This window comes from Papaver somniferum, chromosome 3, assembly GCF_003573695.1.
Source record: "Papaver somniferum cultivar HN1 chromosome 3, ASM357369v1, whole genome shotgun sequence".
NCBI lineage: Eukaryota > Viridiplantae > Streptophyta > Magnoliopsida > Ranunculales > Papaveraceae > Papaver > Papaver somniferum.
In genome coordinates, this window is record NC_039360.1 from 157,563,122 (window position 1) to 157,578,322 (window position 15,201).

Here is a 15,201-nt window from a genome sequence, read left to right on the forward strand (position 1 = left end):
TAATTCGTAAACACCAATCCAGAATTGGTTTACAAGTGAATGAACATAAACTGATTCTGGGTACTGTTTACGAAAAAAAAATCAAAATGTTTGATGTTTTGATGAACTCTCTAACATTAATTAATCTCACATCCAAAACAAAATTAATCCCTAATACAATTAATTAGTGCTAATTATTCACGAATAAAATAGATAGTTAGGTAATTATTTTGATAAGAAGTGGTGTGTAGGTGATTTCTAATGACCTTTTTTCGTCATCTAGCTATAGGCCCAATTTAGCCTGGATATCTTAAAATAACCGTGTCCTGTAGGCCAAAAGAAAGAATAAAGAAACCTAGGAGAGAAGGCTTTCCTCAGTGAGTCACACACTCTTCGGAATCTGCAAATCCAGTGCAGAAACTAGAAACTTCACTTTGATGCTTCCTAGGGTTTTTAGTGTTAAGAATAACAAAACTAAAAATCCCAGATAAGATAAGATATAAGATTTAATCAGAAACCTAAACCCTAAAAGTAAAAATGGCTGAATCAGGAACTAGTTTGAAAGATCGAGGAAACGAGTTCTTCAAAGCTGGAAATTATCTTAAAGCTGCCGCTATTTATACTCAAGCTATCAAGAAAGATCCTTCCAACGCTACACTCTACAGGTATCACTTGACTATTTAGTTGAAGCAATGAATTTTATGTTGTATCTAAGAGAGATTTGAGTACTGATTTAGGGAAAGAATATGTAATAAAAACATCAATGAGACATTGAGGTATAAAATGAGTCCAGGCGGTGCCCATGACTTCCCCATATCACTGCTTACTTCTCAGGACCTAGAAAATATGCGTTTGCTCAAATTAATTCACATTCTTACTGTCTCATTTGATCATGGGGTTTAGTTGCCATGTAGATTATGCTGTGGATGTTGTAGTTCTGATATTTCTGATAAGCAAATTGCTCTTATATACTCTAATGTATGTGTTTACTGATTATATGTGGGTTTGGGTGCTATTTCATGACATGATCTGATATATTGATTTCTGTTATAATTTTCACAGCAATCGAGCTGCTGCATTTCTGCATTTAGTGAAGCTTAGCAAAGCACTTGCAGATGCTGATACGACAATTACTTTAAACCCTGAGTGGGATAAGGTAGATTCATCATTTGTTCTTTTTTTGGACTTTGGATCCTTGATTTCGGTACTCAGTTCATGTAAAAGCTCACCTAGTTTTTGTGTGATTCCAGGGATATTTCAGGAAAGGATGTGTTTTGGAGTCAATGGAACGATATGATGATGTACGTAATTTATTTTGTATTACACATTTGTAGGGGTTATACTGTCATGGTTTCTGCTTTCGGTTAACTAATATTCACAACTGTAGGCTATTGCTGCCCTTCAAATAGCTTTGCAGTACAATCCCCAGAGTGCAGAGGTGTCTAGGAAGATCAAGAGGCTGGGTCAGCTGGCAAAAGATAAAAAACGGGTTCAAGAACTAGAGAGTATTAGATCCAACATTGATATGGGTAAACATTTGGAGCCATTGATAAAGGAACTGGTGAGTGTGGCCTCCATCAAAGGTTTAAATATTGCCATATAAGAAAATATGTTGTGATACAAGTTTTAGTTGACAGCCGTACCAAATGCATTCATTCTGCATTGTATTGCACTGGAATACTATCTTTCCACGTCTACAGTTAATGGTCATGTCATCAAGAACGGTGATTAGCTTGAACATCTTTTTACAGTCTGAAAAATATGGAGCTGATGAAAATTCAAAGGAGATCTTCTCTTATGTTGTCGAGACCATGGAGATGGCAGTTAAATCATGGCACGAAACAGATAAAGTGGATGCAAGAGTTTATTGTCTTCTTGATAAAGAAAAGACAGATACTGAAAAGTATGCCCCAGTTGTCAACATTGACAAGGTATAGTATAGCTTTAGCAGTTTCTGTTCTTTCTCCGCTTGTTTTCCCTTGGATTTGTGTTCCTGATAGATCTGATTTTGTTATTAAATTGTTGTTTGTTTCTTGTTTCTGAATTATCCATTGAAGTTCAAAATGGGGCAGACAACTTTCTGATCCTAACCATTAACTAATTGATAAGCATTATCTCAGTTTGTTGATGGCTTTTTTCATTTCTTTTTAATTGCTTACATTTGCCTTATTGTTCGGACTAGGCATTTGAATCTCCCAATACACATGGAAGCTGTTTTCCATTCTTAAGGCAGTATGCTGAAGATTCTTTCGCAAGAGGAGCTTGTTTAGTGGTTCCTAAGAATATTATATCCTATCCACAGGTACTTAGGATTGCAACCGTACTTTATTTTCTCTTTATTATATCAGATTTTGATTGCTATTAGCATCAAGTATTAATTAAGAAACAACAATATTTTATGGCATTATAACATTGTTAGAATGTTTTGTAAGAACCAATATTATCCTGATAGACTAAATATCATTGATGGCTGTTTAGGTTTGGAAAGGACAGGGGTCCAGAAAGTGGAAGCATGGGCAAAGCGACGGTTTCTTTGTTCAACTTGAGTTACCTTGCTTGCGGAAATTGTGGTTTATTTCTAGTTCCACAGAAAAAGGGCGGACAGTTTGCAGGTTAGCTTATTTTTTTCATTCCTACACAATCCAGTACATCGTTAGCATGGGTCTTGTCGCAATGAAGAGACTAGTGTTATTTCTTCGATGAATTCGATACTTATGGATATAAGTGCTTGGAGTTGAGTCCAGGACTCCAAGCGAATTTATAATATGGTATCTGGATTGTTTACCTTAATCTTGCATTGGCCTAGTGCTCAATTTTATGGGTTCTTTGTTTTTTGTTGTGGCTGGTGTTACTAAATCTTTGATCCTTACGAAGTAATACAGATTGGTCTAAATGTGCATGTTTGCTACTTATAATTTCAGGAATCCAGAGGTTTTGGATGTGGGCGTGCATGAAGTCATTCCGCGTATTTTTAAAGAAACTAATTCTAGTACCCTATAGACTCGTTTCCTTTGGTTCAAGTTCCAGGCTGTGAAAATGGATGTACATCCTTTAAAGAAGACAAAGGTCTCATTCTACACATCAAGCACTTGGTGTCTTGAGTTTATCAAGATACTTGGTTGTCTGTGGACATAAAGGAAGCAAATCTGATAGAATTTGCAAAACTCAAAATCCCTTCGTGTCACACAAGAAAACAGGTACTTATGCAATTGTTACATGAGTGATGATTTTGCAAAGCTTGACTCAGAAGTATGTGTTCGGATTTCTTTACAGTTTAGCTGTTTGTGTTTCATGATTTAAATTGCCTCATCTGTATTGGGAAATTGGTCAAGAGGTTGATAATTAGTTGGAATGTATTCTCGTTCCCGTCTAGGCAAAAGTTCCCAACTATGAGTGCATTGTTAGTAGCTTATAAGACCCATATCTGCAGTTCTTTAAAATGTGTGGAAAAGTATGTCTTTTTTGTTAGATGGTTTTAGTCTTGGACGCTATATGTATCTATTATCTAGAAATCATGTTATTCAACCATCCACACTTCTTTTACTTTTGACTATACTATGTACTTTTGCCATCATTCGAAAGGTTGCAATTGAGAGAGAGAGAGAGAGTTCTTAAGGATTACAAAATTTAATTTAGCTTCGTCGTCTAGTCCCTTTCCATCCCTTGTCATTTTTGTGGCTGTCTAATCATCCTTGTAGAGTGTAAAATTGTTCTGAACCTTTAACACTGTCACAAGCTGGTTGAAATTAGCATATCTTTGGATCAAATTTAAAGTTCTAGAGTTAGACCTTAATTAGTGCGATGTCTTCTTTTTCTTTTTAGTCTGTAGTGGACTCCACCTGGAATGAAGTAGATCACTAGCATAGGACTAACTAGCTTGCTAGGAATTAGTAGATAGACTTCCGACTTGCCTTAGCACCTTAGAAGGGATTCATGAATATTACAGAGATATTACTTGTAGATGGAATTGACACTTTCCTTAATGTTCCAAAATGGATAGCATTTATATATTTCCTTCTGTACTTACAAATTATTTGTACGAAAATCCTCTAGCAACTTGAGCTACATAATTTGTTTAGCCTAATGAAATGAGAAACAGCTGGGATGCAACTCGCCGCTCTTCGTGGTAGTACTGTTATGATTAGTATGATTGCTAAACATTATTATCTTGGGTTTCTGATTTGGTCTTGGTAGGCCAAGGCCCTGATGCTGATTTGTATGAATGAAGCATGAAGTTACATGCTTCAACTGCTTCTCCCACTTTTAGGTGTATCCATTCTGGCCCGATTCCCTCAATGAGCTTTGATTTATGGAGCTTCATTATCACCTCGCTTCCAGGGTTTGCTAACACAAGCTAATTATGAAAAGAAAAACAATTTTATTGATTCCTTAAATTGAAATCAAGTGCTAGCATGTATCTTCACTCGTTAGGAATAAAAATGCTAAACCAGATCTACCTTAAGAGCACGTCGATCTGTGTGTTTCTTGACTTCTTCTAACATGCTTATTCCACTTGTATCGATGTTCCCAACAGCTACAATTATGCAAAATGTTAACAAAGATGGTTGCTGACCGAGAAAATAGTCTATATCAGCTTAATTTGTGTCAGTTCTTTGGTCACTTACCACCCATATCAAGGATAACATATTGCAATGTAGTTTCTCCAGAAGATTTTAGGTTGTCCTCTTCTTCATCGATCCACCTCGAGATTCTACAAGCAAAAAATTCATTTTTTTTAACTGAGTAGGCTTTCATTAGCACCCAATCATGTAAGGGTATAAATATCAATTGATATGTGTTACCTTTCTCTCAAGTAGCTTGCATTGGTAAAATAGATTGGAGCATCAACATGGAGGATGAGAACTCCAGGAACCCTAGAAGCAACAGAGTATTGATCGACACTTCTGTAGGTCATGGATTTGGGAATTTTTCCAAGTACAGAAGTCTTTGGCCTTGTTACGAACAATAACACTCGGAGCATGGATACAGAAACCTGAGGTTGCAGTCCAGGCAACTGAATTAGAACAATAATACGTTGATATCCATATTCAAAACATAAATATGGAGAAGTTCAACTCAAATCAGAAGTCGATCACATACTGCTATGACCAGGCCAATCTCAACGCTGCCAAACACAACGCCAAAATATGCACTCATGCAAACAACAAAATCGAATTTGTCGAGGTTCCAGAGATGGAAGGCAGCCCCATAGTCAATCAACCCTAGCATCGCTGATATAATAATTGAGGAGAGTACTACCAAAGGGGTGTAGTAAAACAGCGGTGTTAGGAATAATAACGTTATCATCACCGCTGTTGCCATTATGATGTTTGAAACTGCCGTTTTGCATCCTGCATTGTAATTTACAGCCGATCTCGAAAATGGACCTGAAATTATGTTCTTGTCATTGAGCAAAGAGCAACTAAGAACTAAAATGAATTACTGAAAGCAATCATTTATATGGTTAAAAACACAGGGACAAGGTGCATAAACTAACCTGTAGTTAAGTAGCAAGAAGTGCAAGAGCCAGCAATGTTCATCATCCCGAAAGCAATCATTTCTTTATTTCCATCAATGTTGTAGTTTTTGAACATAGCAAAACTTCTCCCTACTGCTATTCCTTCCTGCATAATATTTGTGTCGCGCATTTATGACTAAACATTTTTATCTGACTTGAAACCCTCAATTAGACGTTTTGTCTGACTGTAATATGACTAAGTCAGCAAAAACTAATTCCAGCTAAGTCACCCAATTTAAAAACTGTAACAATTAGGCAAAGTAGAGCTAGCCTTACAGCAAGAGCAATGACACCTGTGATAATCCCGGTTTTAATGGCTGTCATAAGATGAGGTGAACCAAAAGCCAAATCAGAGTAAGATGGCGGATTCAATCCTTTCTTCAGTTCTCCTATCTGTCAAGAGCAAAAAACATGAACCTGCTTATTTACAAACACTTAATCTAATTTGTACGAACACTCATTTAGTATTCGTATTCGTAACTCTGATGGATGTCATGGTCACGCCAGAAAGATTTACAATCTGACTTGAAGATCTTTTATATTGTGTCTGACTCAGAATGGTGAATCCACTAAGATTTCTTGATTTGGAAATGTGTAATGTACGGGTTTGAAGACTGAACTCTTACCACTTCAACCCCATGCATGTCAGCGTGGGTGAAATACACAAGGAGACTTCCCAAAATGACTGAGGTTAACGGTGCCATGGCTGATATCCAAAATAGATTCGGTCTTTTTTTGCTCTGTTTAAATAAATTTGCACGTCATTAGTATAATCATTAAATTAGTAACTACCGAAGGAAATTAAAATAGTAGCTCGATGAGATCTGACAAGCTACGTACAAAAGTCTAATTTTGTTTTAAAATACAGAAATGAAAGTAAACTCAATTTGAATCGGTAATTTTAGACGGTTGACACTGGTACTTTACTCATCAATTCAGCACTAATGAAACATGTAATGTAAACTTAGCTTTCTTTAATCCGGTTTTTAATAAGAGGAATAAGGTTACATATAACATTTTAATGAGTAGACGTACAAATTAATGACAATCAATCATTAATTACGTGCAGTTCTTGGTTACTTACAATATGTCGAGTGAGAATAAGGAGGAAGAGAAAGCAACAACCGAGAACAGCACTTTCCCACCTCCACTGCAATATGAATGAACGCCAACAACAAGCGCAACAGTAAATTTAATTTAGTAAAACAGGAAAAATTTAACTTGATATCAAAATCAGTGACTAGGGACTTTATTATCTATCAGATCACGGGGCGATGAAAAAATAGGAGATGTGCTCCTTAGGGTCCAATATCAGCCGCTGGTGTGTGTGAGAGAGTACCTGATGTGTTTGGCCGAAGACAGAACGCATAACTGACACAAGATCAGTGTCGTGGGTGAAGTGTTGAAGCCCTAGAATCCCTTTTAACTGTTGCAGACAAACAACAGTGGCTGCTCCAGCCATGAACCCCACTATGGTTGCATGTGACAGAAAATCCACAATAAACCCAAGCCTAGAATAATCACGAAAATAAATCTTAATATATTAAAAATAAATCTCGAAACAAGTTAGTTACCCCGCGTAATAACATGCATGCAACTTCTATTTTTTTTAAGGTTAGTATTGGGGCGTCACACTCCTTTAGAGGGGCTTTACTTGAATTTTTAGAAACTAAAAAAGTGGTTATGGGATATCCTTCACTTAGGTACAAAATGTTTAGAATACCCTTTAACTAAAATAAAAACATAAAAACCTAATCTTTTCTAATCTAATCCTAAAAAAAAAACTGGTGCTCTTCCTTCCTTCCTTCCTTCATCTTTCTTCTCTTCCTCTCCTCCACTGTTAGTGCTACGTCTAGGTTCGCCGACCGTAATATTGGTTTATGAAGAACTTACGTCCAAGTTAGATAAATTTCAACCGTATAAATAGTTTGCATGTTGGTTTACGTTCGGGTTCCCTTAGTTCCAACCGTAGAATTGAATTTATGTCTAGGTTTATCTTATAGGCTAACCTAGACGTAATTGTTTCTGTATCTTTTGAGAGTTTCGCTCATATTGGATTACGTCTGGGTTTTGTGAATTGATTTTCCAGACGTAATTGTATACGTCTAGGTTTGTGGCTTATTTTTTCTGGACGTAATTATCTACGTCTGGATTTTTGAAGAAAATCTAACCCAGACGTTTTAGATTACGGTTGGAAATCCAAAAATCTAACCTAGACGTAAAACGGGTAATAAATACCCATGGAAAACATATTTACGGTTGGGTTGGGGAACCCACACGTAATTCAATTTTTGTCTTATTGGAAACCAGTTACAGTTTGGAGTTCTTCCAAATCCAGGCGTAAAATTGAATTACGGTTGGAAACGAAGCCCAACTCAGACGTAATTTTCCATGAAAGTCTAAAAATCTGAAATTTTTTACGCACTTAAGCTAGTTTTGAGCGAAATTGAACCATGTGAGATAGTTTAGAGGTGTACATGTTGATTTTCAACCATTGGTTCTTCACTTTGTTGATTTATTTCTTCAATTGGTGGAGATTCATCGTCACTTTGTGTTAAACCCTCTCTACCATCTAACAAAATTCATCTTCTTAATTTAATTATTATCTAATTAAATTAAATTAACTACATAAGGGTTGTTTGGTCATTACAAAATTATTTGAGATAAGGAATTTTTAATATTACTTGTGAATGACCCATTTTTATCTTATTAGGTGACGTCCCTCTAATGGAACGTGACGTCCCAATAATAGCCTTCATTTTTTTAGTTTTTCCCCACATATTTCATCTGTAATTACGGGAGTATCAATTTACCTTAAGAATCCCAAGGCAGCTTGAAATACACCGGCGAAAAATGTAGCGGTAAAAGCTAGCTGAAGGTAAAGTGTAGGATTTTTAGAAGCATTCACTTCCTTCCCCAACATAGAAGCTGTGAGAAGTGAAGCAACAGCAACAGTCCCGACTGCTAAATCTCTTGAGCTTCCCATCATTGCATACACCAATGGCGGAACAAAACTCGAATCTGTAATATTTTAGAATCTATTAATTATATATCGAAAAGTTAAAGAAAAATATCCATATTTTCGACCTGAAATTAGTGTTTTTTGTTGTTCATCGTATGTCCATTAACCTATTGATATTTGTACTTACATAAACCAAAAATTGGTGGCAAGTTCGCTAGTTTAGCATAACTAATCCCCTGAGGAATAGCAAGACTAGCAATGGTGATACCAGCAATAAGATCAGCTTTGAAGAACTGAAATGTATAACGAGGTGCCCATTCAAGAATGGGTAAGAAATATTGTAAACCTAGTACAAATTTCTTAGAGGGTGACTGATTTTTGAATTGACGAAAAGGATCATCAGGGAAGAAAGTCTCTTTGAGTGAAGATTTGAACGTTTTGAAAAATGGTTGTGGTGGAGGTATATTAACACGTTGTATCGACGTATTAATGGATGTGAATTGCTGTTCTAAGTCTTTCTCCGTGTTAACCATTTCTACCCTGGTATGAACTCAAAACACACTGAAAATAATGGAACTGAATCTCAGTATTCTGTGGAGTGTGGACTGTGGTGTGCAAGGAATGAAGGATGGAGTGATGCATGTGGGTTTATATAGTGTGTAGAGGAGTGTCACGGGCATCTAGTGCGGGTGAGTGGACATCGGGACCCACTTTCTGGAGTGGGTCGACAAGTGGCAGATTTCAATTAGCTGACTCTTCTGTAGACTCGAATAAAGTACCTCGTAAGAGACTGGGAGAGGGAGAAAAAGGACGCCACAAACAGGTTTGAGCATTTCACGGGCTTAACTATTTACTATAAAATTATTGTAATTATAATTCCAACTGATTTTTGCCTTCAAGCAAGTAATGTATTACTATAGTGTTCATCTTCCATCTTCTAAATTGGCTGCCACTGCAGTTTTTGGAATAGAGACCGGAAGATCAAGTCTTATGGAGAGGTCTTCCAAAGTAGATGTTGATTGATGTCTCTTCAGTTTTCCAATTCGAAAGATGGAATTATTTTTTCAATTTCCACTTAAGAGGTCTGATGTAAGCATATACTTTTCCGCTCGAGTGACTGGTAATACTTGAAGACTGCCTTAGTTACGTGGAGTTGGATTATATGCTCCAAAGAAGATTCAGAAATTCAGTTATTAGTCTATTAGGCTAGTCGTAGAATGTCATTTGGACTTTTGAATACTCGGAGACGGAAACCGTTACCAGGCCATGCATAAATTCATGAAATTGTGAATTTCTAATTTTATCATACAATATACAATATACATGTGTCCACCTTATCATGAATTTGGGATTCTATATGACATTGTTCAGTTGACTTAATAATCTCTCAGACACAGTCCCAAAAGAAAACGAGTAATAAAAAGAGAAAGGGCCAAGGATAACAAAATATGCATATATGGTAGACAATATGAGTGAGCTTCCATTTTTTTTGGGAAATAATGTGTGATCATTATTTCATGCGAGGGGAATCCTCTTCTTTTGGTGTGGACAACCTGAAAACAATGTCCACTTTTATATCTGTGATCTATGCATCTCTTGAAGCTTCTACATGATCAATAATTGAAGATGTATTCAACCATATATATACCTTTTCTCGATCGGCAGAGTTCAACTCATATATATTCCTAACTTCTCTAAAGCTTCAATAATTCATAATGCATTCATTGAAATCGTATGCTATATACTTTAGTTGGCCATATTTTACATAAGGCTTCTCTTAAATGTAGCCCATCTTTTATTAATCATAATCCAAAAAATTTAAGCTAAAATAAAAAGTCGAAGTTACCAAACATGTCTTAATCTTTTTATTAATAATTCTATTTCTTCCCCAAAATCAAAATATACACCCTATCTTTTTCTTTTCAATATCCAAACTAAGTTATACTTCAATTTATTGTTAGTTGTTCTCTCATTATTTCTACAAATTACCCAATTTAAATCATAAATTTTACTTTTCCCCCCAAAACAATATAAACCCAACTTTAAGTATTTGGAAAAATAACACCTTTTCTCTAAGGTTTTTTAAAATTTTCCACAACAATATCAATCGAAAACGAAATGAAATCAACTAAGGTTTTGATTCTTTTCCAAAAATTCAATTTTTTAAAACTCCATAAACACTATTACATTAAATTGAATATTCTTAAAAATCATCAATTGTGCCATAGATCTTACATAACTTTAATTATGAAAATTATATAATTAACTTTATTTTATTTTTTGACTTAGGGATTTGAAAATTTATGTTGGGCTATATATAAAAGTTGTGTTCAATTTTATGGGTTATGGTAATAATTATAAGAATCCGTTTGGTTAGATTAATGACTTATTTTATGTGGGTTATAGTTAATAAAAGTGTGGGCTATATTTAAGAGAAGCCTTATATTGTTCGATTTTGCATATGTTAAAGTCTGCGGTCATCCAACTCAAAAGCAATTGGCAATGAGTGGAGTGACTCTTCCATATTATATTTTAAGTTAATTAAGTGGATTATAACGATGTGGGACTATTTGTCCTTTCACACGCCTCCTCACGTGTAAGGCTAGTCACTGGACCGCACACGTGGACCTACGTACGAGTTACCAGTCCATCAGTAACAGGTGTACACAGGTGAGTGACTAAATCAGGGGGTAACACCTCGGCCAGTATCGGCACTGGCCTACATCCTGGGTGTACAAGTGACAAAATCGGTTAAACATTTCGGCCAGTAACTCGGCCTACCTGGCGTACGCAGGTCTGGATCTAGGACTTAACTCTGATACCATGTTAAAGTCTGCGGGCATCTAACTCAAAATCAATTGGCAATGAATGAAGCGACCCTTCCATATTATATTTTAAGTTAATTAAGAAGATTATAGCGATGTGGGACTATTTATCCTTTCACATCATAATTTATAGAGCATTTATAAAGATACTTTTGTAAATTCGTTTCTCTTAATAAACTTCACTTCTCTTCTCTTCTAATCGAAGAGAAAAATATAGGCAGCGTTTATAGATCCCATTAATATACTGCACATATATTTTATTGTTTTCTTCGACTATTAACTTATACTCCCTCCGTTCTTTTTTAATAGGCCAGTTTCTATAAATAAAAGTTTCAAAAAAATAGGTCATTTTTCTAATTGGGAAAGTCAAATGTTATTTTAATTTTTTGGGACCACTTTTCTCTTAACTTCTTTCGATGACAAGTGTCATGTGGACCATTTCACTTTACTTCTTTTGCTAACAAGTGTCATAGAGACCATTTCACTTCACTTCTTTTATTGACAAGTGTCATGAGGACCACTTTCAGTGATTAGTTCTCTTAATTTCCTTAAATTTCACAAAAAACAAAACTGGCCTATTAAAAAAGAACGGAGGGAGTAAAATGTTAATCTTACGTTCACATATTAGTTGAAGGTTCTAACTCCAACAGGTTCACACCTTTTAGACTCTGGAAAATGCTGCACATTCTTTCCCAAATGGAAGAACCATTTTCAAAGAGAAAAAAAAAACAATTTGCTAAAAGTAGTATGCAATGTTAACATGCGGTTGTTATATGATACTTTAGACTTTGTTGGTGTACTGCGTGGGCCAAACATCTAATGTGCATGGCTCTACTAAACATGACACAAGTAGATTACAAATTAGTCTGAATCTCACTATATTCCATCACCCCATCCCCACCACAGCCCATGACTTGTGTCATCCAATTGTGTCAATTGGTCGGTTGGAATCTGGACCATCTCCTTTTCTCCTACTCCTCTGATGCGTACCTAACCCAATCATTGTATTATTTTTTTCCGAAGCATGCATTTCATTGATTTGTCGTGGGTATGTAGTATCCACGGAGTCCGGAAAAAAATTTGACTAATAAAAGATGGGATTGTCTGATCCCATATTTTGGTTGATGAATTTCCTGTTTGGCTTCCATCAGTTGCATGATTGGCCAATTCGTCGGCTGCTTGATTTCTTTCCCTGTAGTTGTGTTGAATACAACTTGCGGGATCTGTCAAAATCTAATTTTTATTTCTTCAATCATTCCTGCTATGTGCCAAGATGGGGTAGAGGAAGTGATGAAACGCAAAATGTTCTCTGAGTAGGTTTCAAAGAGAACTCTTTCCCATTGTCGCTCTGTTGTTGTTCTTGAAGCTAATAGCAGACGACCCAGGTTTCTGCAGTTAATGCGGTCGTAATTCCCATTGGCTGAGCTAGAGCCATTAAAGTTCGTGCGTCAGAGTCTATGCAGATGAATCCTGCTCCCGCAAATCCTGGATGACCTCTGGCTGCTCCATATGTATTAATCTTAATCCAGCTGATGTTCAGAATGGACCAGCCTACCGATATTGTTGCTATCCTTTTATCTCTTATTGGGTGGTTAAATATCGGTGCATCTCCTGGTATGATTGGTGGTGGTGAGTGTAATGCCCCGGAGTATTCTTGTTGTAATTTTTGTTCCCAGGCTATGATTTTTTGTGAAGTTGTTTGCTTTTGTTGGTATATTAGATCATTCCTTGCTATCTATAAGGTCCAAAATAGAAAACATAAGGAGGAGATTACAGACATTGACGCCGATTGTTGAAGGATTTGGGATATGGTTGTTTGAGGTGTTAAGGTGAAGGTCGGAGCGGGATTGGAGTTTGGTGAATTTGTAAGTTGACTGAATAAGGTGTTCCAGGAAGTAGTTGCCATTGGACAATGAATTAGAAGGTGACTTGCCAATTCTGGATCAACAGTACATCTTGGACATATGTCTGAGTTGGTCAAATGGATTCTATGTAAGAGAGAGAAGGTTGGTAATCCTTCATTGATGGCTTTCCACGAGAAAATGCGAATTTTTGATGGACATGGTGAAGCCCATAGGAATTTGGTACGTGGTAGAGGTGTGTGAGTTGGTTGACCATGGGTTAGACATTTGTATCCCGATGATGTGGTGTAGTTTCCATATTTTGAGTGTGACCAGATAATTTTATCTTGGGGACTATTTTAGGGAAGGTGGATGTTGATGATTTTTTGGATTACAGGATTGGGAAGGGTGTTTAATTTTTCATGATTCTAGGAATGGGATATTGGGTCGATGATATCTGCTACCATCTGGATTGGGTAGCATTGTGTCGGGTCCAGATTGGGTGAGTGTGGAATCCAATTGGCTTCTATCGGAGTTGATGACCCATTTCCAATACGATGGAATATTAAATGTTGCATGGTAGGGACAATTGATGCAAGTTGTCTCCATTGAGGAATGGAGGAGGAGGGAATGGAGTTGATACGTTGTAGAATTGGTTGTTAGTCAAGATACTTTGCACTTAAGAGACTTCCCAGATAGAGTTAGGTTGTTCATGCAAATTCCATATTTTTTTCATAAGAAGTGCCTTGTTATGATCATTGCTTTTCCTAATTCCTAATCCTCCTTTGGATATTGGTTTTGTTACTTTATCCCATCCTGTAGGGTGAAGTTTTTTAGGTGTTGAGTCATGTCCGCAGAAAAAAATTCTTGGTGATACGATCTATATGTTTGTGAATATTGTTGTGTAGGTTTTGTGTTCGCATAATATGGTTTGAGGTGGGAGTTAGGGAGGTTTTGATGAGAGTGAGTCTTCCGGCTGGAGTTAGGCATTTTGTCATCCATCCTTTAGCTTTCCTGGCTAATCTTTATAGTAGGGGAATGAAAGTTTGATTGGATGCCCTTCCTTGTTTGAACTGGATGCCTAGATAGGTTGGAGATTTTGATGTAGTCGGCATATTGAAGAATTTCTTAAGAGCGTTTATCTTGATTGGGTCTAAATTTAGGTGATGGATAATTACTGATTTGGTAGTATTAATTCTTTGTCCTGCAGAGGTGCTATAAGAGTGGAGCAGGGTTTTAAGGTGTTGGTTACTCTGATTTGAAGCTTTAAAAGTGATCAGAAGATCATCCGCATACATTAGATGAATAATGGGTGGTGCTTTTTTTTGATATGTTAAGTCCTTGAACTAATTGTTGGTTTTGTAGGTTTCCCAGGTTTGTAGATAGGATTTCACCACATATGATAAAAATATAGGAAGATAGCGGGTCTCCTTGTCTGATACCTCTACTTGGGTTGATGCATCCATGGGGTGTACCATTTATGTTGATTGAGTAAGTAACTATTGTGACGCATAGCATAATGTAGTCTATAAAGGCTGATGGGAATCCAAGTTTTGTAAATGAGGTTTTGATGAATCCCCAGTCTAAGCTATCATAGGCTTTCTGGATGTCTAGTTTGAGAGTTATTTTTGGATCTTTAGTGAGGCTTGAGGTTCTGATATGATGGAAGAGTTCTCCAGCAATTGCTATATTGTCGTGTATTGATCTTTGCGAAACAAAATCACTTTGGTAAGAGCTTATTAAAAAGGGGAGAATAGGTTTGATTCAGTTGACTAAGATTTTTGAGATGATTTTATATGTGGCGTTACAGAGTCCTATTAGTCTGAATTGTGAAGGTTTTGTAGGGTGGTCGGCTTTAGGAATTAGTGTTATGTTTGTTTTGTAGGGTGGTCGACTGTAGGAATTAGTGTTATGTTTGTATGATTCATGAGAGGATGCATATTTAGATTATTAAAGAAACTCCAAACCATTTCTATCGATTGGGGACGAGTTGTTTCCTAGAAAACTTTAAAAAACTTACTTGTATAGCCATCTGGACCCGAAACGCTTTCGAAGTTTATGGAGAAAAGGGATTGT

General features: G+C 36.4%; 2 protein-coding genes across 2 annotated transcripts; one reads left to right on the plus strand and one right to left on the minus strand.

Annotated features, from left to right (window-relative positions):
• The first annotated feature begins 324 nt into the window (after positions 1-324).
• Positions 325-3,522, plus strand: LOC113357748 (U-box domain-containing protein 70-like). Its single transcript, XM_026601198.1, has 8 exons — positions 325-644; positions 1,042-1,135; positions 1,230-1,280; positions 1,367-1,540; positions 1,731-1,910; positions 2,162-2,281; positions 2,458-2,591; positions 2,901-3,522. The coding sequence occupies exons 1-8, from the start codon at positions 517-519 to the stop codon at positions 2,977-2,979; spliced, it is 960 nt and encodes a 319-aa protein (XP_026456983.1). The 5' UTR covers positions 325-516; the 3' UTR covers positions 2,980-3,522.
• Positions 3,523-3,953: 431 nt separating this feature from the next.
• Positions 3,954-9,069, minus strand: LOC113357747 (sulfate transporter 3.1-like). The gene is made up of 12 exons (XM_026601197.1): positions 8,647-9,069; positions 8,311-8,518; positions 6,837-7,008; positions 6,582-6,647; positions 6,124-6,237; positions 5,774-5,890; positions 5,477-5,603; positions 5,080-5,366; positions 4,782-4,972; positions 4,605-4,690; positions 4,437-4,513; positions 3,954-4,333 (listed from the first exon to the last, which is right to left on the minus strand). The coding sequence occupies exons 1-12, from the start codon at positions 8,990-8,992 to the stop codon at positions 4,133-4,135; spliced, it is 1,992 nt and encodes a 663-aa protein (XP_026456982.1). The 5' UTR covers positions 8,993-9,069; the 3' UTR covers positions 3,954-4,132.
• Between the last annotated feature and the right edge of the window lie 6,132 nt (positions 9,070-15,201).

What these genes read in the sequence shown, in the direction of transcription:
- LOC113357747 (XM_026601197.1), bottom strand. Translation starts at nt 8,992, where the DNA reads ATGGTTAACACGGAGAAAGACTTAGAACAGCAATTCACATCCATTAAT. An exon ending in TCTTCGGCCAAACACATCAG is followed by an intron (nt 6,648 to 6,836) that starts GTACTCTCTCAC and finishes TTCATATTGCAG; the next exon opens with TGGAGGTGGGAAAGTGCTGT. An exon ending in TGTTATCCTTGATATGGGTG is followed by an intron (nt 4,514 to 4,604) that starts GTAAGTGACCAA and finishes GCATAATTGTAG; the next exon opens with CTGTTGGGAACATCGATACA.
- LOC113357748 (XM_026601198.1), top strand. Translation starts at nt 517, where the DNA reads ATGGCTGAATCAGGAACTAGTTTGAAAGATCGAGGAAACGAGTTCTTC. An exon ending in TCCAACGCTACACTCTACAG is followed by an intron (nt 645 to 1,041) that starts GTATCACTTGAC and finishes TAATTTTCACAG; the next exon opens with CAATCGAGCTGCTGCATTTC. An exon ending in TAAACCCTGAGTGGGATAAG is followed by an intron (nt 1,136 to 1,229) that starts GTAGATTCATCA and finishes GTGTGATTCCAG; the next exon opens with GGATATTTCAGGAAAGGATG.